General features: G+C 45.5%; 1 protein-coding gene across 1 annotated transcript in view; it reads right to left on the reverse strand.

The window, feature by feature from the left end:
- dgki (diacylglycerol kinase, iota) overlaps positions 1-22,267 on the reverse strand; it is a 150,632-nt gene that overhangs the window by 30,338 nt on the left and 98,027 nt on the right. Inside the window, exons 14-25 of the mRNA XM_056275905.1 lie at positions 21,646-21,789; positions 20,849-20,927; positions 13,978-14,033; positions 13,325-13,387; positions 13,025-13,098; positions 10,600-10,711; positions 10,168-10,254; positions 8,739-8,851; positions 3,786-3,886; positions 3,555-3,634; positions 3,207-3,251; positions 1,682-1,751 (exon numbers count right to left, since the gene is read on the reverse strand). Of these exons, the coding sequence (XP_056131880.1) occupies positions 1,682-1,751; positions 3,207-3,251; positions 3,555-3,634; positions 3,786-3,886; positions 8,739-8,851; positions 10,168-10,254; positions 10,600-10,711; positions 13,025-13,098; positions 13,325-13,387; positions 13,978-14,033; positions 20,849-20,927; positions 21,646-21,789 (1,024 nt within the window). The remainder of the gene's footprint in view (positions 1-1,681; positions 1,752-3,206; positions 3,252-3,554; positions 3,635-3,785; positions 3,887-8,738; positions 8,852-10,167; positions 10,255-10,599; positions 10,712-13,024; positions 13,099-13,324; positions 13,388-13,977; positions 14,034-20,848; positions 20,928-21,645; positions 21,790-22,267) is intronic.

Below are 22,267 nucleotides of genomic sequence, written 5' to 3' on the forward strand. Positions count from 1 at the left end.
AAATATCGGCTGAAGAACTTCTTGCTGCTGAAATTCGATGGCTGCAGAGTCAGACTACATTTTTGAAATGGGTATACTACCATTACTTTGTTCATCAAAGAAAAAGACAAGAACATAATTCATGTGTCCAAGGCCATTCACTTATTTAAAAAGGTCTAGGCTATTTAATTTTTCTGTATCGTCACACTATTTTTAATATAAGCGGTTATTATAAGCTGTTTCAGGCTTCATTATGCTAAACAATGATATGATATACTTTAATGATCCCCGTAGGGAAATTACGCTCTGCATTAAACCCATCCTAGCTGTGTAGCTAGGAGCAGTCGGCAGCCGCTGTGCAGCACCCGGGGACCAACTCCAGTTCGTCTTTCCATGCCTTGTTCAGGGGCACAGACAGGAGTATTGACCCTAACATCCATGTCTTTTTGACTGACACACACCCACACATTCACACCTAGGGACAATTTAGTATGACCGATTCACCTGACCTACATGTCTTTGGACTGTGAGAGGAAACCGCAGCACCTGGAGAAAACCCACCGCAGACACGAGGAGAACATGCAAACTCCTCACAGAGGATGACCTGGGATGACCTCCAAGGTTGGACAACCCCAGGGTTCGAACCCAGGACCTTCTTGCTGTGAGGCGGCAGCGCTAACCACTGTGCCACCATGCAGCCCACCACTGGGTTTGTAATGAACTGCAATAAACTTAAGCTTCTATTTTCTGTGCTTTGATTACCCTCTACGAAACATTACCCTCTTCAATGCTTAGTCATACTAATGTGGTTATTTTGGTGAAAGTAACGCAAAAGTAGTGTAAACAGTAACACATTACTCTACAAAGACAGTAATATTGTAAAGTAACACATTACTTTCAATTGAAAGTAACTAGTAATATATAATATATAACATTTTGAAAGTAGCTTGCCCAACACCGTTGATGATGCAATGGATGATAAATGTTAGTCTAAAGAACTTTTTCATTGATGTGCTTACAAATAGCCTTGATGCTACTAGCTTTTTTTTTTTTGGCCCTGTGATGGCCTGGTGGCCTGTCCAGGGTGTCTTCCCGCCTGCCGCCCAATGACTGCTGCGATAGGCTCCAGCATCCCCGCGACCCCGATAGCAGGATAAGCGGTTTGGATAATGGATGGACCCCCCCCCCTTTTCTCCCCAATTGTACTTGGCCAATTACCCCACTCTTCCGAGCCGTCCCGGTTGCTGCTCCACCCCCTCCGCTGATCCGGGGAGGGCTGCAGACTACCACATGCCTCCTCTGATACATGTGGAGTCACCAGCCGCTTCTTTTCATCTGACAGTGAGGAGTGTCACCAGGGGAACCTAGCCTGTGGGAGGATCATGATTTCCCTCCCCTGTGAACAGGTGCCCTGACCGACCAGAGGAGGTGCTAGTGCAGTGACCAGGACACATACCCACATCCAGCTTCCCACCTACAGACAAGGTCAACTGTGTGCAGGGACGCCCGACCAAGCCAAAGGTAACACGGACATTCAAACTAGTGATCCCCATGTTGGTAGGCAATGGAATGCTACCCGTACACCCCACTACTAGCTTTTTATGCCTGTTTGAGGTGCTCTGAATTGTAATAATAATTCTAAGATGTTGGAATGTTTTCATATACTTTTCCTCAAGAGTTATATAAAAAAAGAGTTACTCACAATCCAGGAAACTCCAGTTTGGAGAGAGTCTACTGGCTGAACTGGTCCTGGGAACAACTGGACTCTCGTCCTTGAAGAAAGAGAGTGAAAGAGATAGAGAAGGGTACAGTTTGTGTTTCAACACCCAGTTAATGCACAAATTAAGTGTGTAGAGTTTGGACAACAGTGTTAAGATTTTTAGATTACAGATTACGATTTAGATTTTAGTAGTGAAGTGGAGAGAAAGTAGATAGTAGTGAGGTGGGAATACAGGCAGAAAGATGAGGAGAAGAGGACGACAGAGTGAAAAAGAAAGAAGTGCAGACACAGAAAGTGAAGAAGAGAGACAGAGAAACGTGGCAGTATCACAGCACTGGATGATATTCTGCAGCTAGACATAAAATGCATAGCATCTTATCATAGCAAAGTCAAGGTTAAAGTTGCTAATCACCACATTACTGACATTTCACCTTGATAATAGACAAAAAATATCTCAGTATAACTATATAATAGGTAACACTGTGGCATTGTACTGACAACAAATGTTAACATGTTGCTGTTTAGTAAGGATAGACAGACAGAAATAGGTTAAAATGAAGCAAATGAGGCTTGAGGAAACTAAATTTGAGGACATTTGGGAGAAGTGGAAATTGTATATTTCCCAAACGTCCTTCTTTTGTTTAAATTTGTTTATGTAGTAAGTATGGTTTTTGTACTTTTTCTTTCTTTTTTCTTCTTCTTGTATCTCAAATAGAAAAACACCCCACATTCTATTTTTGTGTTCTATAATTACTCTGTAAAAAGCAGAAAAGATGGATCACTTTGTAAAAGTATCTAACTAAAGATGACTATGTACGTATGTAAAAATGCTGTTAAGGCAGGGTGGAGTGGGTGGAGAAGAGTGTCAGGAGTGATTTGTGACAGGAGGGTACCAGCAAGAGTTAAAGGGAAGGTTAACGAGATGGTTGTGAGACCAGCTATGTTGTATGGTTTGGAGACAGTGGCACTGATGAAAAGACAGGAGGTAGAGCTGGAGGTGGCAGAGTTGAAGATGCTAAGATTTTCACTGGGAGTGACGAAGAAGGACAGGATTAGGAACAAGTATATTAGAGGGACAGCTCAGGTTGGACGGTTTGGAGACAAAGCAAGAGAGGCAAGATTGAGATGGTTTGGACATGTGTGGAGGAGAGATGCTGGGTATATTGGGAGAAGGATGCTGAATATGGAGCTGTCCGGGAAGCGGAAAAGAGGAAGGCCAAAGAGGAGGTTTATGGATGTGGTGAGGGAGGGCATGCAGGTGGCTGGTGTGACAGAGGAAGATGCAGAGGACAGGAAGAAATGGAAACGGATGATCCGTTGTGGCAACCCCCAACGGGAGCAGTCAAAAGTGGTAGTAGAGGTAGATGTAAAAATGCTGTTAATACGTGATTCCAAATAAAAAAAAATGTTTATAAAATGAAGCAAACGACAGCCAATATTGAAGACAGTGAGACGTTATTTACGATAAATCCCAAGACAAACTGGCAGTAAGAAGACAGACTTGTACCTGGTAATGTACTCTCTGGCCAGTAGATGGCGCCTGGTGCAAATCCTAAACACATCAGAAACATTTCAGTGAGAACAAACAAGCGCGTCCAAAAGAACTGCAATTAACTGTCGACAGTGAATGTTTTCCCTGAGCGGACACTGCTGTTTATGCTCCTGAGTCCTGTTTGATTATTTAAGAAAGACCTAATGTGGTAACGTTAATGAGGATATAATATGCATGGGTAATATGAGCCAAAAGAAGGGAAAGAACAAGGAGAGGATTAATTACGTGATGAGTATAATATCAAAATGACAGCAAAAGAGAAGAAGAAGAAGTGAAAAAACAAAACAAAAAGAAAACACTTACCTCTTGTAGTCGGTCGATGTAGAGTCTGCAGGTTTCCAAATCACAGTCCCCCCTCACTACCACAATGCCCACTGGAATGGCTGCCACACACACACACACACACACACACACAAAGAGTCAACTTACACATGTGTGAAATAAACAGCGCCCTAACAGGTTAACAAGCCTGCTGTGGCAGTTTGTTCGTGTTGACACAGGCACACAACATGCACACGCGGCTGAGAGCCTCACAGATGTCTCGTAGTCGCTCCTTGTCGTACTGTAGCCTGTCATACTCCTGAAGGCTGATCCGATTTACTCTGAGCCGCAGACGATCGGGAACCGCATGAGGGCTGGAAAACACACACACACACACGCACGCACGCACGCATGCACGCACGCATGCACGCACGCACACACACACACACACACAAGGGCATTTCACACACACTCTCACAAACCCACGTCAACATACACAGAGTCCATACATAAAACAAACACACAAGGATACAAATGTGCATACACACACACACAAACACACACACACACACACACAAACACAGATCAGAAATCAAGCAGCTTGAAACCATTATTGACATCAAGTCTTGTGTGTCTTGTTTAAACACCGTGTGCAGAGCTGTGTATCTCAGGGAGTTGCACTGACAACATTTCTGTAAAAGGCTCCTGGTGACCTGCTCAGTGAGCTGATGATGGCAGGTACACAACGTCCACAAAGCTGCAGACAATTTCATCTGTTTATGGGCCGAAACAACACGTAGGTCATTGGACATGAGCACTTGACCCTCGGTGGTTTAAAGATATTGAAAGTGAAGATGCTTTCAGAGTTCCCTCAGTCAAACAACTCCCTCAGATAAAAAGCTCCGCTGAAATCCTTTTGCAACAGAATTCAGAGTCTTTATTTGGACCTAAATTGGAGATTTTGAGGCCGTTTGAATGAATAACATTACCCCAAGCATGGCTGAAGCCTCATTATCACAAGTGATGCTGACAACTTGGGGTAAATAACAAGCCAAGGTGCAGTTTCGACTTTTTGTCTGTCAAATAGTATGGAAGAGCTTTGACTGCAAGTGTATGCAAAGGATTGGACTGAGTCTGTGACCCGGTGCAGGACCGAGTCTGTGACCCGGTGCAGGCATAACGAGCACAGCTGTGGGAGAGGTCAAAGGTTAAGGGGGGGGAAAAAAGAGAAAAACGGGGGAAGAGACACATCGACTAGAAGCTGAAGCGCACTGAGAAGTTAGAAAGCTTTAGCATGCCACCATGGACTCTCTCTTTTCCCGCTCTCGCTTCACTTCTATCTTCAACACACAGAGGGACAAAAAAAAAAAAAAACTCAGTACAACACAACACCACACAACACAACACCACACAGCACGGCTAAAACACGCTTCCTCACCCAAACCATCCCACAAGGTGATGCTTATACATACACACACACAGTCTCTCTCTTTCTCTCCCCCTCTCTCTCACTCTCACACACACACACACACACACACACACACACACGGACAAAGGGTTGAAGTACTTACACAGAGAAGGAGTCGGGGGGAGCAGAGAGGCGGCGCAGATCAGCTGCACACACCTTCTGAATACTACGGCCGCACACACACACACACCGCCACGCCGTGCCAACGGCACACACACCACCGTGCCATGACGGGCAGGGGTGGGGGGGGGGGGGGAGGAGGAAGGTGGAGGGCGTGGCGTGGAGGAGAAAACGAGGGAAGGGGAGAGGCAGAGGAGAGGGAATAAGAGGGGGGAAAAATACAAGACCGGACATGAGAAATGAAGAGGGGGGTAAGGGAGAAACGAGGGGAGGAGGGGAGGAGGAGAGGAGGGAGAGGAAAGGTGAGCCAGGCAGCGGGGTGGAAAAGAAACAGGGAACAAGAAGGAGGAGAGAAGAGAAACTGGTCAGAGAAAAACAAGAGGAAATAAGTCGAGGGAGGAGGGGATGAGAAGAAGAGACAGGAGGAGGAGAAACAAAGGACGGGACCGTTGGGAAAATCGAATGAGAGGAACCAAAGCTCATTGAGAAAGGACAACGGGCATGTTCAGGAGAAAAGAACAAAGTGAATTTGAGACAGAGAAGAGGGGAGACAGACGGAGAGAGCCATAAGGTAAGTAGGCACACACGTCAGTACGATACAGTACAGTCACATTGAGCAAAGACACTAACTGCAGCTACAGCAAGTAACTTTTACTCCCTCTTTCTCTCTCTCTCTCTCTCTCTCTCTCTCTCTCTCTCTCTCTCTCTCTCTCTCTCTCTCTCACACACACACACACACACAAACAGGAAGTACACACACATAAACAGGAACTGTAGCTGTTAGAAAGTGACTGCAGACATAGTCAGAGATTTATGCAGATATATGCAGATATTAGTGTAGCAGGGGTGAAGCAGGCAGGCGGCTGTATTTGGAACGACCTAGAGTCGTTGAGGCAGCCGAATGCTTCGGCCGGCGTTCAGACAGACGTAGCCATCGTAAAAAAAACCTGTGTTTCCCTGCGAGCACTACAGGCAACAACCACTATTACTGCACCATTATTTCATTTCTGAAAGGGGTGGTCTACACCACTCCTGTAGGGTGCAATGATCGGTCTGGTTGAACAGTTTTGCCCAACATAATATGGGTCATCTGGTCTTCCTTACTGTTGATACTGAACAACAGACTGTAGTAACAGAGTGGTGCAGGACAGTTGGGGGTTTCGATGGCTGGTGCCGCTGCAGCTGAAGTAGTTTGGTTTGCTATGTGCTGTGCTAAGAGGATAGATCAAGTGTGACAGAGCCACCCCATCCAAATTTACTGCTGCTGGGATGTCACACCGAAGGCAAACCCTGCATGTAATGTGTTTTTTGGAAAAATTTTTTCTCCTTTTCTCCCCAATAGTATCCAGCCAATTACCCCACTCTTCCGAGCCACCTCAGGCACTGTTCCACCCCTCTGCCGATCCGGTGAGGGCTGCAGACTACCACATGTCTCCTCCGATACATGTGGAATCACCAGCCGCTTCTTTTCACCCGACAGTGAGGAGTTTCACCAGGGGGACGTAGCACGTGGGAGGATCACGCTATTCCCCCCTAGTTCCCCCTCCTCCCTGAACAGGAGCCCCGACCAACCAGGGGAGGCACTAGTGCGACCAGGACACATACCCACATCCGGCTTCCCACCCGCAGACACAGCCAATTTTGTCTGTAGGGACGCCCGACCAAGCCGGAGGTAACACGGGGATTCGAACCAGCGATCCCCGTGTTGGTAGGCAACGGAATAGACCGCCATGCTACCCGGACGCCATTGTAGATGTCTTTATGCATGCTCAATATTCCAGGTAAGAAAATCATAAAGAAAGTTGAATCAGTTCATCTGGACACAGCGAGTGATGAAATGTTTCCCTCAATAAACGTTATGTCCAGATGAACCGATTCAGCTTTCTTTCTCTGACATGCATGTACATGTAACATCAGGAAAGTGAAAACTGATGTGCCCATTAGCATTGCAAGTGACACTAAATATGTATATTTGCATAGTCTACATGCACATAACATTTATTTACTTTGATAGATGTATGTCTAAACACATATCATGATCACATTTGTCCCTGGCAGGATTAATAAAGTTGTTTGCATTGCATTGCATTGCGTTGTATTGTATTGTATTGTATTGTATTGTATTGTATTGTATTGTATTGTATTGCATTGCATTGCATTATATTGTATTGTATTGACAGCACAGAAGAAAACAATTAGAATAAGTGAATAGACAAGAACAAAATGTAGAAGTCCTCAATCAGTTTTATCTATTCAATCATGGCTGTTTTTCTTCAGTAATTTGCAAGCATCATATAAATATTAAGATAGTATGCCATCGCTTCCACAGTATGATACACACTTAACATGACAGGATCATTATATACAGCGTATAAAAAAGTCTGTCAGCTTTTGGTTATGGCTTCCATAACTTATGACTGAGGAAAACATGACTTAAAGCTACATGTTCTAGTGCTAGATGTTCTAGTGTGTTGCTGTTAAGCCCACTGAGGTAAATTTGTAATTTGTGATATTGGGCTATACAAATAAAATTGACTTAATTTGATTTGATTTGATGTTCCCATATCAGGCTTTCATCTGCACAGGTATTTGTCTGTAGGTGTATGTGATATCTCTGTGTTGGTGTTGTTCCTATGACATCATCATTAATGTTGCTCCAGGACCATCATTGCAACCGACCAATCACGTTGTGCTGTTCTGTCTTCACGACTCAGGGAAAAAGATGGTTATGGGTTAGCTATCAGTGAAGGTTAGGGTAAGATAAGTATTAGGTTTTGGTTAGAGTTAGGTTTAGGTTGAGGTTATGTTAGGTTAGCTTCGGTATTTTTCTGTGATTGATCCATTGCAATGATGGTTCTGGAGCAACAATATTTACGATGTTATGGGGCGTCTGGGTAGCGTAGCAGTCTATTCCGTTGCCTACCAACACAGGGATCGCTGGTTGTTACCTCCAGCTTGGTCGGGCATCCCTACAGATACAATTGGCCATGTCTGCGGGTGGGAAGCCGGACTAGCACGTCCTCCGGTCAGTCGGGGCGTCTGTTCGGGGGGGGGGGGACTGGGGGGAATAGCGTGATCATTTCGTGCGCTAAGTCCCCCGGGTGAAACTCCTCACTGTCAGGTGAAAAGAAGCGGCTGGCGACTCCACATGTATCGGAGGTGACATGTGGTAGTCTGCAGCCCTCCCCGGATCGGCAGAGGGGGTGCAGCAGCACCCGGGGCAGCTCGGAAGAGTGGGGTAATTGGCCGAGTACAATTGGGAGGAAAAGGAGGAAAAAAAATAAGCAAAAAAAACAAAACAAAATCATGATGTCATGGGGAAAACAACACAGAAACATCAGATTGTACTTTGTCTTAATGTTGTTTCTCAGGTTTGGTGAGATGAGGAGAGGTGAAGGACGGGTAGAAAAATGAATGTCAGCTCCTACAAAACAGATTGAATGACTCAGTCAGTGTTAGCCGGGCACTCAAAAACACTGCTGGCCTATTTCCTGACAGCATGTGAGTGCAAATGTGTGTGTGAGAGTGTCGGAGTGAAAGTGCTAGGGGACGAGGTGGGGTAGGACTCCGAGAGAAAGAATTATTCACTGTCTGTATATGAGTGTTACAGTGTGTGTGTGCGTGTGTGTGTCACTCACTCGTTCAGCAGGGGTACTGAGGTACGTCTCTTGCTTTTCTGGACCATGTTGGCCTGATTTCGAAGGGAGATCCGGAGAGTGGAGGGGGCCAGCCGACATGGCTCACCATCCACCTAGACACACAGACACAGACACACACACATCCGCACGCGCACACACACACACACACATACACACTCACAGTAGTCAGTTATGTTCTCCCTTATCACACTGTTTTGAAGAAAAAAAAAATCCTTAAACTTGTCAGAAGCTGAAAAAGGACCAAATGAATGTAACGCGTGGGATGTGAAATTCGGGATGAGCTCAAAGTGTTGCTTGTATGGTGAGTTTTCTTCTGTCAACTACATTTTGCCAAACCCACTCACATCACACATTTATTCACAAGGCTTCAAGTACAATAAAGTTCTCAATCTAGGAGTCAAAATAAATTGTGGGCAGACAAAGAGCTGTGAAAAGAGGCAAATGTTTAAAATCCTCCCAAAAACCAGCCCAACCCGTTTGGCAACCAAGCTACATAACCATGAATATAAAACTTGCAACCACAATAACAACCTCAGACCTTCTGTTTCACCTTTATCTGCATCTACATCTTCCACTTCCGGTGTGGGAAGATGGCGGTGCGAATTCACATTTGTGGCAGTCTCACCCAGTACCATCCCTGCAGTGTCTTTGTCCATGTCTGCGTCTAAGTTTGTCTTCGTTTGATGGCTGGGAGAGCTGGCGCTGGATCGGCTGGGAGAGCTTGGTCTGCTGCCTCCTGTGGGCCCAGGGACCACAGCCCTGCCTGGAGCTGTGCCCAAAGAGGAAACACCGAGGGTGGTCTGAGAGGACACGGAAGCGAGGCAGGCTAAGCTAACTGCTAGCCCACGCAGACTGGCAGTTCTGATAACACCGAGGGCAGTCTGGCGGCGGCCACACCTAGCCTTGACTGTGTTTTTAGTGTTGTTGTGTGGAGTGCAGGGAAGTGTGTCAAAGGTGTCTGGCTGGGACAGCTAGTGTTGAATCGGCTGAGGGAGCTTGGTCTGCTGCATCCTGTGGGCCCAAGGACCACAGCCCTGACCGGAGCTGCGCCCGAAGAGGAAACACCGAGAGCGGTCTGACAGGATGCGGAAGCAGGGCAGGCTAAGTTAACTGTTAGCCCATGCAGACCGGCAGTTCCAACAGTCATCCTGGCTGGCGTTCGTTCTCCTGGACAGTGATTTTTTTTGTTTAGTTTCGATATATGTGTTAGTTTCTTGTAGTTTTTGGATGTGTGTTTTTGTCTTTGTGTTGCACTGCTGTGGGCTGGGGGAAACGTTGCTTTATTTCATTTCATGTGCGCAAGTGCATGAAATGAAACGACAAATAAAGTGTGTCTGATTCTGATGTTTGGTGACAAAGCAGTATGAACTACTGAAGGGATAAAGGATACAAGTATTAGACTACTCACTTGGACGGGTACAGTTTTGAATGTAGTCAACACAACTTCTCTGCACTGGTGCAGTCGGTCTCCATGACCGCCCACCTGCAGCGCCGCCTATTGGACAAGAACGGTTAATACAAAAGGATTAACCAAAGCACCAGTCAATCAAAAAACGGGAAAAAAAACATCTTTGTTGCTGTGTTTCTCCTTGTTTCTCCTTTCTTCATCTGATTCTTCCGCTCATTCCCTGGTTTCTATTCAACATCTCTATTGTTCATCCTTTTATTTCTTGTCCATCCACTTGTTATCCTTCCCCCTCCTCTGTATCTCATATCTACTGCACCTCTTCCTATAGTCTCTAGTCTCTCTCTTGCTTCATCCACCCATCTCATTCTCTCTTTTTTCTGCCTTTCTCTCATTCTTTCTCCTTCACGTTTCCCCTCTTGGTTCTTCTCTCACCAGTGAGGCCATGGTGAAACCGATGACCTCGATGCAGCCGTCATCATGACGCTGTGGTTCAAAGTCACGGTGGTCGCCTGTGTTTCCCCATGGCATGGTGCCAGCACAATACCTATTCACACACACACACACACACACACACACACACACACACACACACACACACACACACACACACACACACACACACACACACACACACACACACACAAGTACAACTATGCCATTGGTTCTCAACCACTTCACTTTTATAACAAACTTACATTTATGCATAAATTGCAGCTATAAAGGCCAAAGACATGTAAGAATCGCATCTTCTACGATTCAGAATAGATTCACAAATTCCAAAATTGGATTTTTAAAATGTTTTTTTCAGTCTTAAGTAGCCTCCTCGCTGCTGGCAATGTTGACTTGCCACACACCTGTTCCGGCTTCCGGAAAACACAACGGTGGCTAGTCAGTCACTGCTGACATTATTCTTCCAAAAAGTGTAGCAGCAACAAATTCAACCAGTCCCATCAACATTGAAAGCGAGCGTTTGGTCGCATTTTGAATTTTACAATCTCCCGCAGAAGAAGGCGCTTGACACGACTCATTCAATATGCAAGATCTGCAAATGGAAAGTCAAGTATTTCGGGACCACAACAAATGTTACAACAAGTCCTCCAACCCATACGACCACATAGGTCGTTTGTCCTCTAATACGATCCACAGGAGCGGTTCCTAACTTAGCGCCCCTACCGGCGGCAAGAGATATGCCACAGATACTTTTCGCCTCAGTGCATTGTGGGTTTTTAAAACAATGGGAGGACAATAGACTATGTAGTCAGTGCGTTTTTGTGTTGTTTGGCCGTCTAATATAGTAACTAAGATTACTATTGGCAGTATGTTTATCTACGAATAACGTTATAAGAGCTAACTTAACGTTAGCCATAAGTTAGAAAGTCAGGTAGCGTGCACATTATAACTGCTATGTGACATTAAACTTTGCTTTTATTAATATTCCTTCTGACGAGAGCTTATAGAAGGAGATCACGTATTGTTAAAAGGAAAGTAACGTCATGTGGTGGACACGTATTGGGGACAGAATTCAACCCAGGAACTAAGGGTTAAGTCATGGTTGCCCTGGCAGGTTAACGCAGGGTTAAGTTATGGTTGTCCAGCCAGTTTTCTGGTTATTCTTGCCACCTCCGCTCAGTCGAGCTGTGGGTTTTGTTTGTCTCGCGGATTTACCGTGGATTAAAGAAAGTTGCCTACACGGCTAAAGTGTGAACCTACGGTCTTCTCCGTTACTTCGGCTCTACAGTATTATAATTACGGAGGACCGCGAGGAGGTAGCTTAAAGGTGCTTGTACAAACGACCCTATGGAGTCGTTTTTTGGTGGAGGACAGTCTCTTAGGTTTGCCTTTATGTATTCACATTATTGCAATATATTGATAAACCTTTTTCAAATATAAAACTACATAATCTTATACACACTTTAGTCTGCTTTCATGCCATGATTTGCCCCACCACCTTTCTTAGCGCACAGTGGGCTGGAGTAGATCCTGAAATTAGCACCGCTATGTACCAAATCTAGAATCGATGTTGAATCAGGAATCGAAATTTGATTTCGAATCGAATCGTGACCCCAAAAATTGAAGCCGAATCAAATCGTGAGATTCCGAAAGATTCCCACCCCTAAGTATTTATGGTCTGTGGGCGAGGAGCAAGACGGGACAAGTTGGTGTTGATGTTGAGCGGCCTGTTAAGTGTTCACTTAACGCAACATTTTCACAACTTATTGAGTTTGTCAACGTGACACGTTGACAAATCTGACAAAAACATATGAGTGATTTCTCAGCTGGTAGACTGTCAGCAGAACCAACCCACGACTGACTGTTTCTAATGAAATGGACGTAACTAACCAGGCAAACAAGTGGCTGCAACAGATTTCGGAAGTATGTGCCAGGACAAAAAAAAAAAAGAAAAAAAAAAAAAAAAAGAAGACATTTTAAAAAACAAATTCGCTGTAGATTTCAGATGGCTATGATTATTCATCCGTAATGGTTGCAATGTGGAAATGTCTGCGTGCCCATCTGTAGCCACCCTTCATTTTGAAAAAAAAGATCAAATCAGCCAACTCTCTTGATGGAAATCCCAAAAGCACGCTGTGCAGTCCACCATAAAACCTCCCCTTTGACTGCCTCATCAAACGGTTTACATCATTTTCACTCCACAACTTTGCTGATGCACCGAGACACGTCCCACAGAAAGGTGGGAAAGGTGAGTAGCAGACGCCAAATAAAAGTGGACTAGCTGCACCAATTCCGCCAGCTCTCCTAACTGTTCAAACACAAACTTCCTTTACTTCGATAATTTAACTCAAGTGAGACAAAGACATCCCGAGAAAGTGTGGAAATTGATAATACGACCGTGTTCTACCTGGGAATATTGAGAAACACGATGCACTGGAACTTAAGCTCCTGGATCTTGGGAGTTAAGTCTGTACCGTCACACTGATAGACGGAGAGAGAGAGAGAGAGACAGACAGACAGACAGAGACAGAGAGAGACAGAGAGGGGGGGAGAGAGAGACAGAGAGGGAGAGGGAGAGAGACAGAGAGCGAGAGATTAATTTAGAGTGCATATTTTGTGACTTAAAAACTATGGCTTCCCAATTAAAGTGAACATATGTCATGTCACAAGTGAACAAGGATTAAAATTGGGTTTTGTTAAAACTCACCACCACTCTGACATGCTTGGACAGGTCTCTGGAGCTTCTCTGGAGGAAGTCTGAGAATGCAGCCTGGTCTCAGAGAGACAGACAGAGAGAGACAGGAGAGAGAGACAGAGAGAGAGCGAGAGCGAGCGCGTGAGAGAGAGAGACAGAGAGTGAGAGAGAGACACACACACACACACACACACACACACTACCAACCCCCGTCAAACAGAATTACAATTCATTAAATCTTTTCTCATTAAAAAGACGCAACACCTCTTCTTACTCCATTTTCTCCTCAGCCTTCTCTTATCTTCATCCCTCATTCTTTCATCTGTCTCCCTTTAACCCAACTCCTGCCTTTCAATCTCTTCCTCTCATCTATAGCTTTTCGCTTCCCCCTCATTTATCCCAACCTATCTGGATCATTTCCCACTCTTCCTTTGTTTCCTGCCTCTCCATCCTTTCCATCTCTCTTCCTCTCCTTCTTTTCTCTTTCTTTCTCTTATTTCAGGTTCTCACTGGTTTCCCCGTCTCTCTATTTCCCTAAGTACCCACCCAAATTAGGTAAAATATGAATATGTAAATAGATGTTAATGTGAGAGACAATGTGTGTGTGTGTGTGTGTGTGTGTGTGTGTGTGTGTGTGTGTGTTGTTAGTCAGGTGTAAGACTCACTCCTGCATAGAACATCTTGTTGCGGAAGCGACTGTTGAACTTCTCTGGGTTGGCCTCTGGAAACAGGATTGGCAGATTCAGATAAAGAGGAGTATTATTTAACAGATCTCTGAGGTAAAGTGCAAAAAGAGAGTGAAAACAAAGGCTGTCAGACATAAGAATTATTGCAACTAAATGTGTACCGTATTTCCCGCACTACAAATCACCGCCGAGTTCAAGTCACACTCAGCAAAAAACACATTGTTGTGAGGAAAAAAAACCATACCTGTATATATAGGTCACTTCAGTGTAGAAGTCGTATTTATATGGTGGTACAGTATGGAGGCCTGCACTGGACTGTTTTCTTTTTTGGCCCCCCTCCCATCATACTTGGCAATTGCCCCACTGCAGACTACTGCTACAGCTACGGCTGCAGACTACCACATGCTTCCTCCGATACATGTGGAGTCGCCAGCCGCTTCTTTTCACCTGACAGTGAAGAGTTTCACCAGGGGGATGTAGCGCGTGGGAGGATCACACTATCACCCCCCCAGTTCCCCCTCCCCCCTGAACAGGCGCCCCGACCGACCAGAGGAGGCGCTGGTGCAATGACCCGGTCCCATACCCACATCTGGCTTCCCACCCGCAGACACGGCCAGTTGTGTCTGTAGGGACGCCCGACCAAGCTGGAGGTAACATGGGGATTCGAACCAGCGACCCCGTGTTGGTAGGCAATGGAATAGACCGCCACACTACCGGGATGCCCCATAATTACAGTTATTATAATTATAGTGCAATAAGTATACCTATTCTAGGGCAAAATTACATTGTATTTATTCATTTTACTTATTATTTTAGGTCACGTGTTGTTAGCTATGGTTGTTTGTTTGGCTGAGGTTGTTTGATTTTGTTTCGTTTACCTGTGTCTTTTAACGCACTGATCAGTATTGTATTCTGTATAATGATGTAACATACTAATAAGACCCACTGGCCGATCGACTAGGGGGTCTGACCCTTTAGTCGAGCGGTTAGTGATGTCGCCTTGTGGTGCAGCACACCCCGTTCAAATCCCGCACCGGGCGAGAAAATAGCTCGGTTACAATGACAATAAAGGCCTTCTATTCTATTCTATTCTATTCTATTCTATTCTATTCTATGTCAACAAAGCCTTTCCCGGCAACCAAGTCATATGGCCGAATGTCAAAGTGCCACACATGTCTCGGTAGTATTTTGTTTAACATGTGCAGTGATTTATCTCTGAAGGAGCGCTTACTTTGACCGGGGAGGACGGAGCAGGTATGTCGGCTCAACCCAGAGGAACCAGAGTTGTGCCAGTTGTAGAGCAATACGTTTGCGTATTTGTCGCAACTAACAAAGTCCAGTGCGCTTCGTCAGTAACAACTGAGAAATTTTTTCCAAATGTCAGACTTGCCTTGCTTTTCCTTTGTATTGTAATGACCTGCTTTGCTCCTCTTTTCAACTTCATTTGTTAACTCCATCCTTCTGGTTATTCATCCATCCATTATCCACACCGCTCATCCTTACTCGGGGTCGCGGGGATGCTTGAGCCTATCCCAGCAGTCACAGGGCAGCAGGCGGGGAGACACCCTGGACAGGCCGCCAGTCCATCACAGGTAGGGTGACCAGATTTTCAAAATCCCAAACTGGGACCCTAAAAAGTTGTACCGCACATTCGTGCAGGGGCTCGCAAGCTTGTCCGTCTCGCCGGCCATGATACAAGGAAGGATTTTTATCCCCCCAAAAAAAGACAGGCTAGAGTAGCTGGGACTCAGGACACCCAGCTTGAAACCGGGAAAATCCCGGACAAACCGGGCCGTCTGGTCACCCTAATCACAGGGCTTATTGAAGAATAACCACTAAGCTTTATAAGCCTATAGCTACAAACGCGTAGTACTCTCCATAAAATAAAATAAAAGGAAACGGGTGGGCGGCGGGCTTCGCGCTAATAAAAAAAATCCAAAATGGATGAACGATATGACGACCGGGGAAATTTCGACTTCCAATGAAACCACCATAATATACGAGTACTAGAAGAACCCCGCTACAATGTAGCGGTTTGGTTATCCACCCGTCTAAATCTCCCTCCTCTTCATCCTGCCAGCTAACTGCCTTCCCCCTGCCCCTAAACCCCCCCCCCCACTCCAACTCCCTCCCCCCAAAATGCTCGGAATAATCTGAAATGCCGAGAAAAGTGGTTTTTAGCCATTTTTAGAAAATGCATATTTTGCATAATTATTATATTATATTTTAATTTTCTTTAACCCAGCCACTGAGGATGCACAAGCCAGTGCATCCTTAGTGCTGGTCCCAAGCCCGGACAAATGGGGAGGGTTGCGTCAGGAAGGGCATCCAGCGTAAAATCTTTGCCAAATCAAATATGCGGATCATAAATAAGACTTACATACCGGATCGGTCGAGGCCCGGGTTACCAACGACCGCCACCGGTACTGTTAACCAGCAGGGTGTCGGTGGAAACTATGCTACTGTTGGGCGAAGGAGAAGGAGAGGGGGAAAGCATGTCCAGAGGCAGCTAGAGAGGAGGAAGGGCAGGCATGTGGAGGTGAGAGTTGGAACTTTGAATGTTGGCACTATGACTGGTAAAGGGAGAGAGCTGGCTGACATGATGGAAAGAAGAAAGGTAGGCATACTGTGTGTGCAAGAGACCAGGTGGAAGGGGAGTAAGGCCAGGAGTATCAGAGGTGGCTTCAAACTCTTCTACCATGGTGTGAATGGGAGGAGTAATGGGGTAGGGGTAATTCTGAAGGAAGAGTATGTCAAGAGCGTGTTGGAGGTGAAGAGAGTATCAGACAGAGTGATGAGTATGAAGCTGGAAATTGAAGGTTTATTGCTGAATGTTATCAGCGCATATGCCCCGCAAGTTGGGTGTGAGATGGATGAAAAAGAAGAATTCTGGAGTGAGTTGGACGACATGGTGGAGAGGGTACCCAAGGAGGAGAGAGTGGTGATTGGAGCGGACTTCAATGGACATGTTGGTGAAGGGAACAGAGGTGATGAGGAGGTGATGGGAAGGTATGGAGTCAAGAAGAGAAATGTGGAAGGACAGATGGTGGTCGATTTTGCGAAAAGGATGGAAATGGCTGTGGTGAATACATATTTCAAGAAGAGGGAGGAACACAGGGTGATGTACCAGAGTGGAGGAAAGTGCACACAGGTGGACTATATCTTATGTAGAAGGCGCCATCTAAAAGGGATTGGAGACTGCAAGGTGGTGACAGGGGAGAACGTAGCTAGGCAGCATCAGATGGTGGTCTGTAGGATGACTTTGGAGACCAAGAAGAGGAAGCGAGTGAAGACACAGCCGAAGATCAAATGGTGGAAGTTGAAGAAGGAAGACTGTTGTGTGGAGTTCAGGCAGGAGTTAAGACAAGCACTGGCTGGTAGTGAAGAGTTGCCAGATGGCTGGAAAACCACTGCAGAAATAGTGAGGGAGACAGCTAGGAAGGTACTTGGTGTGTCATCAGGACAGAGGAAGGAAGACAAGGAGACTTGGTGGTGGAATGAGGAAGTACAGCAAATTATACAGAGGAAAAGGTTGGCAAAGAAGAAGTGGGATAGTAAGAGAGATGAAGAAAGTAGACAGGAGTACAAGGAGATGCAGCGTAAAGCAAAGAGAGAGGTGGCAAAGGCAAAGGAAAAGGCGTATGGTGAGTTGTATGACAGATTAGACACTAAGGAAGGAGAAAAGGACTTGTACCGATTGGCTAGACAGAGGGACCAAGCTGCAAAGGATGTGCAGCAAGTTAGGGCGATCAAGGATAGAGATGGAAATGTGCTGACAAGCGAGGAGAGTGTGCTAAGAAGGTGGAAGGAATACTTTGAGGGGCTGATGAATGAAGAAAATGAGAGAGAGAGAAGGTTGGATGATGTAGGGATAGTGAATCAGGAAGTTCAGCGGATTAGCAAGGAGGAAGTGAGGGCAGCTATGAAGAGGATGAAGAGTGGAAAGGAAGTTGGTCCTGATGACATACCTGTGGAGGCATGGAGATGTTTAGGAGAGATGGCAGTGGAGTTTTTAACGAGATTGTTTAACACAATCCTGGAAAGTGAGAGGATGCCTGAGGAGTGGAGAAGAAGCATACTGGTACCGATTTTCAAGAACAAGGGCGATGTGCAGAACTCTAACAACTAAAGAGGTATAAAGTTGATCAGCCACAGCATGAAGATTTGGGAAAGAGTAATAGAAGCTAGGTTAAGAGGAGAGGTGATGATCAGCGAGCAGCAGTATGGGTTCATGCCACGAAAGAGCACCACAGATGCGATGTTTGCTTTGAGAATGTTGATTGAGAAGTATAGATTAGGCCAGAAAGAGTTGCATTGTGTCTTTGTAGATTTAGAGAAAGCTTATGACAGAGTGCCGAGAGAGGAGGTGTGGTATTGTATGAGGAAGTCAGGAGTTGCAGAGAAGTATGTAGGAGTGGTGCAGGATACATATGAGGGAAGTGTGACAATGGTGAGGTGTGCGGTTGGAATGACAGATGGGTTCAAGGTGGAGATGGGATTACATCAAGGATCGGCTCTGAGCCCTTTCTTGTTTGCAATGGTGATGGACAGGTTGACGGACAAGATCAGGCAGGAGTCTCCATGGACGATGATGTTCGCGGATGACATTGTGATCTGTAGCGAGAGTAGGGTGCAGGTTGAGGAGAGCCTGGAGAGGTGGAGGTATGCACTGGAGAGAAGAGGAATGAAAGTCAGTAGGAGCAAGACGGAATACCTATGCGTGAATGAGAGAGAGGACAGTGGAATGGTCAGGATGCAAGGAGTGGAGGTGACAAAGGCATTTGAGTTTAAATACTTGGGGTCAACTGTCCAAAGTAACGGGGAGTGCAGTAGAGAGGTGAAAAAGAGAGTGCAGGCAGGTTGGAGTGGGTGGGGAAGTGTGTCAGGAGTGATTTGCGACAGAAGGGTATCAGCAAGAGTTAAAGGGAAAGTTTACAAGATGGTTGTGAGACCAGCTATGTTATATGGTTTGGAGACAGTGACACTGACGAAAAGACAGGAGGCGGAGCTGGAGGTGGCAGAGTTGAAGATGCTAAGATTTTCACTGGGAGTAACGAAGAAGGACAGGATTAGGAACGATTATATTAGAGGGACCGCTCAGGTTGGACGGTTTGGAGACAAAGCAAGAGAGGCAAGATTGAGATGGCTTGGACATGTGTGGAGGAGAGATGCTGAGTATATTGGGGGAAGGATGCTGAATATGGAGCTGCCAGGGAAGAGGAGAAGAGGAAGGCCAAAGAGGAGGTTTATGGATGTGGTGAGGGAAGACATGCAGGTGGCTGGTGTGACAGAGGAAGACGCAGAAGACAGGAAAAAATGGAAACGGGTGATCCGCTGTGGCGACCCCTAACGGGAGCAGCCGAAAGTAGTAGTAGTAGTAGATTTTAATTTTCTGCAATTTTCCTGGTCCTCTCTGGAACAATACCTACCACCTCCCAAAAAAAATTAGGAACATAAGTGCTTTGGTTTTCGGTCCCGCTATCTACACTAACTAACACACACAAACACACACACACACACACACACACACACACACACACACACACACACACACACACACACACTAACACCACACACACACACATTCCGAAAATATATGAGTAGATTTCATCAAAAGACCGATTAAAATCAAAGAAATATTAGACTCAAGAAAATGAAGCCCTGGGAACTACACGAGAAGAAACAATATTATTTTCATTAAAGACCAACGACTCGACGCCGTAAAGCCCCGCCCTCCTTACGTAGATCCAATCGAAGGCCGGACCGGAACTTTTCAAAACAAAATACATTTTCAATAAACCATAAAACAAAACAAACACGGAATAAGACACGGCGAAACCAAATACGTGTAAGGCCAAAGCGATATACAAACCCGTTTAAATACTTACGAAGCTTTATAACACAAAGACATAGCACGTCACCCTGTGTAGCTGGCGGAAATCGTCATCGTCAGTTAACGCGCCGGTGGACAGTATTTTCAAATGGGTCACAAGATTAAACAGTGCCATCTAGTGGCTTTAGTTGAAATTGAGTGTTTCGTCCGACAAAATTAAATTAATAATAATAATAATAATAATAATAACATCATCACCGTCATTACATTTATATAGAGCTTTTATAGAAAGCCAAAGCGCTTCACTCTGAAGGGGGCAACTCACTTCAGCCACCGCCAATGTGTGTGTCACACTGGAATATAAACCGCAGGACCAGCCAGACGAGTAAAAAAAAAACAAACCCCCAGCGATTTATAGTCCAGGAAATACGGTATGTGTTTAGAATGCGCTGGTACATATTTTCCTTTTTTCACTGCTATGTTTCTCTATTCCTCCATTTTATTACCATACTGGCTTTTTTATTACTATAATAACTTTGAACATTGCTTATTGAAATATACTTGAGCTCTCCATGTGAGGACTCAACAAAAACACCCCAGAAAGAGCAAAGTAAAAGGAGGATACTGGAATGATAGCAAAGCTATTAGAAAGTTGTGATGAGGAGAAGATCAATATTCTGAAATATTCCGACCATCCACTGAACTTGTAATTATAGTAGAAACATACTGTGTGATCTATGGAGTGTACATTTTACACCATGGTAAAAAAGTGCACCTCTTGTCTTAAACAGTGACTTGACTCCCCAACTTAGAAAGGTACTTTAAGATTTCAGTGAACGAGGCCTTTACGTTTTCCTCCATTTCTAAGCGTAATCTGTTCCATATTGTTTTGCTCTCCGAACCTTCAGTCCAGAAGGTTCGGAGAGCAAAACAAAGAGTCAAACTGAGGGGAGTGAAACTGACTTGAGTGAAGAACTATAAAACAGAACGCAATAGAATAAAATAGACTTCAGTGACCTCGGGACTCGTGGAACTCCAGGGTGACGTGAGCATCGAATCCCAGGCTGAAGTAGTTGTTGAACACATTCAGTGGCAGCTGAGGACAAAGAGGCAGAAGTTACACAACTGACACATTTACACATGCATCCAGGACAACTGTTTGTTCGTCGACCCATCACAAATACCCCAAAACACCGGGTTCAAGAACATAGGGTGAAAGTTAAAACGTCCTATTCCCATTGTTCCATATTCCTACCATGAATATCCCTTTATCAAAGCTGCAATCTGCTACTTTTCTCCCTTAATAAGTTGTTACTCTATTCATTTTTAACAGGACGATGATTTGGGGATTCTGTTGGGCAATCAATATTCCAGCAGAACAGTGTTATATAGTTGGATCTAGGGGGCAGAGAGAAATAGACCTTCTCCAACTGTTTTTTTTAGACTACAAACAAGGTTTAGCAGGACTACAAACCAGGTGTAGCAGCCATTGTGGCTGGTGGGCCATCAGCTCAGCAGTAAACAGTTCCCACCCTTGTAAAAATGGATGCTGGGACCACAGCTAACACATACAGTGTAATGTATTACAAACTACATCAAACTATATCACATCGGCATCACATGCCGGAGTGATATAGTCCAATGCCATCTGACTGTGTGATCCAGATGGATAAAATAATGATTTATTATTGGGGGGGGGATTGTGGATTACGGCTCTACTTGTGAAGAACACTTTGGAAATAAACATTACGAAACTGAGCTTACGCCCTGTGCTATTCGTGGACGCCTAACCTGTAAACCCCTGTACCCACAACTCCACAATGACCGCTGACCTTCTGTGTACCCTCCTCAGGATGGGCAGGGCTCTTCTCAACCAGAAGGTTCCATCTGTCGAGCTGGACCACCGAGCCGTCCTCCACATGGCACAACACCTTAGACACAGGCTCATCTGTGTAACCCTGTAGGGGGACAGAGAGGTTGGGATTTTCGGCCTCTTGGATCATCTACAATCTAAAACTGCCTTATTAATAAATCAATAATCCATCCATTGTCCAAATCGCTTATCCTGCTCTCAGGGTTGCAGGATGCTGGAGCCTATCCCAGCAGTCATTGGGTGGCAGGTGGGGAGACACCCTGGACAGGCCACCAAGCCATTACAGGGCCCACACACACACACACATACACACACATTCATACCTAGGGACAATTTAGTATGGCCGATTCACCTGACCTACATGTCTCTGGACTGTGGGAGGAAACTGGAGCACCCAGAGGAAACCCACGCAGACACAGAGAGAGCATGCAAACCCCACACAGAGGACGACCCAGGACGACCCACAAGGTTGGACTACCTCCGGGCTCGAATCCAGGACCGTCTTGCTGTGAGGCGACCGCGCTAACCACTGCACCACCGTGCCGCCCCCCCCCCCCCCCCAG

This window comes from Lampris incognitus, chromosome 3 (genome assembly GCF_029633865.1).
Source record: "Lampris incognitus isolate fLamInc1 chromosome 3, fLamInc1.hap2, whole genome shotgun sequence".
NCBI lineage: Eukaryota > Metazoa > Chordata > Actinopteri > Lampriformes > Lampridae > Lampris > Lampris incognitus.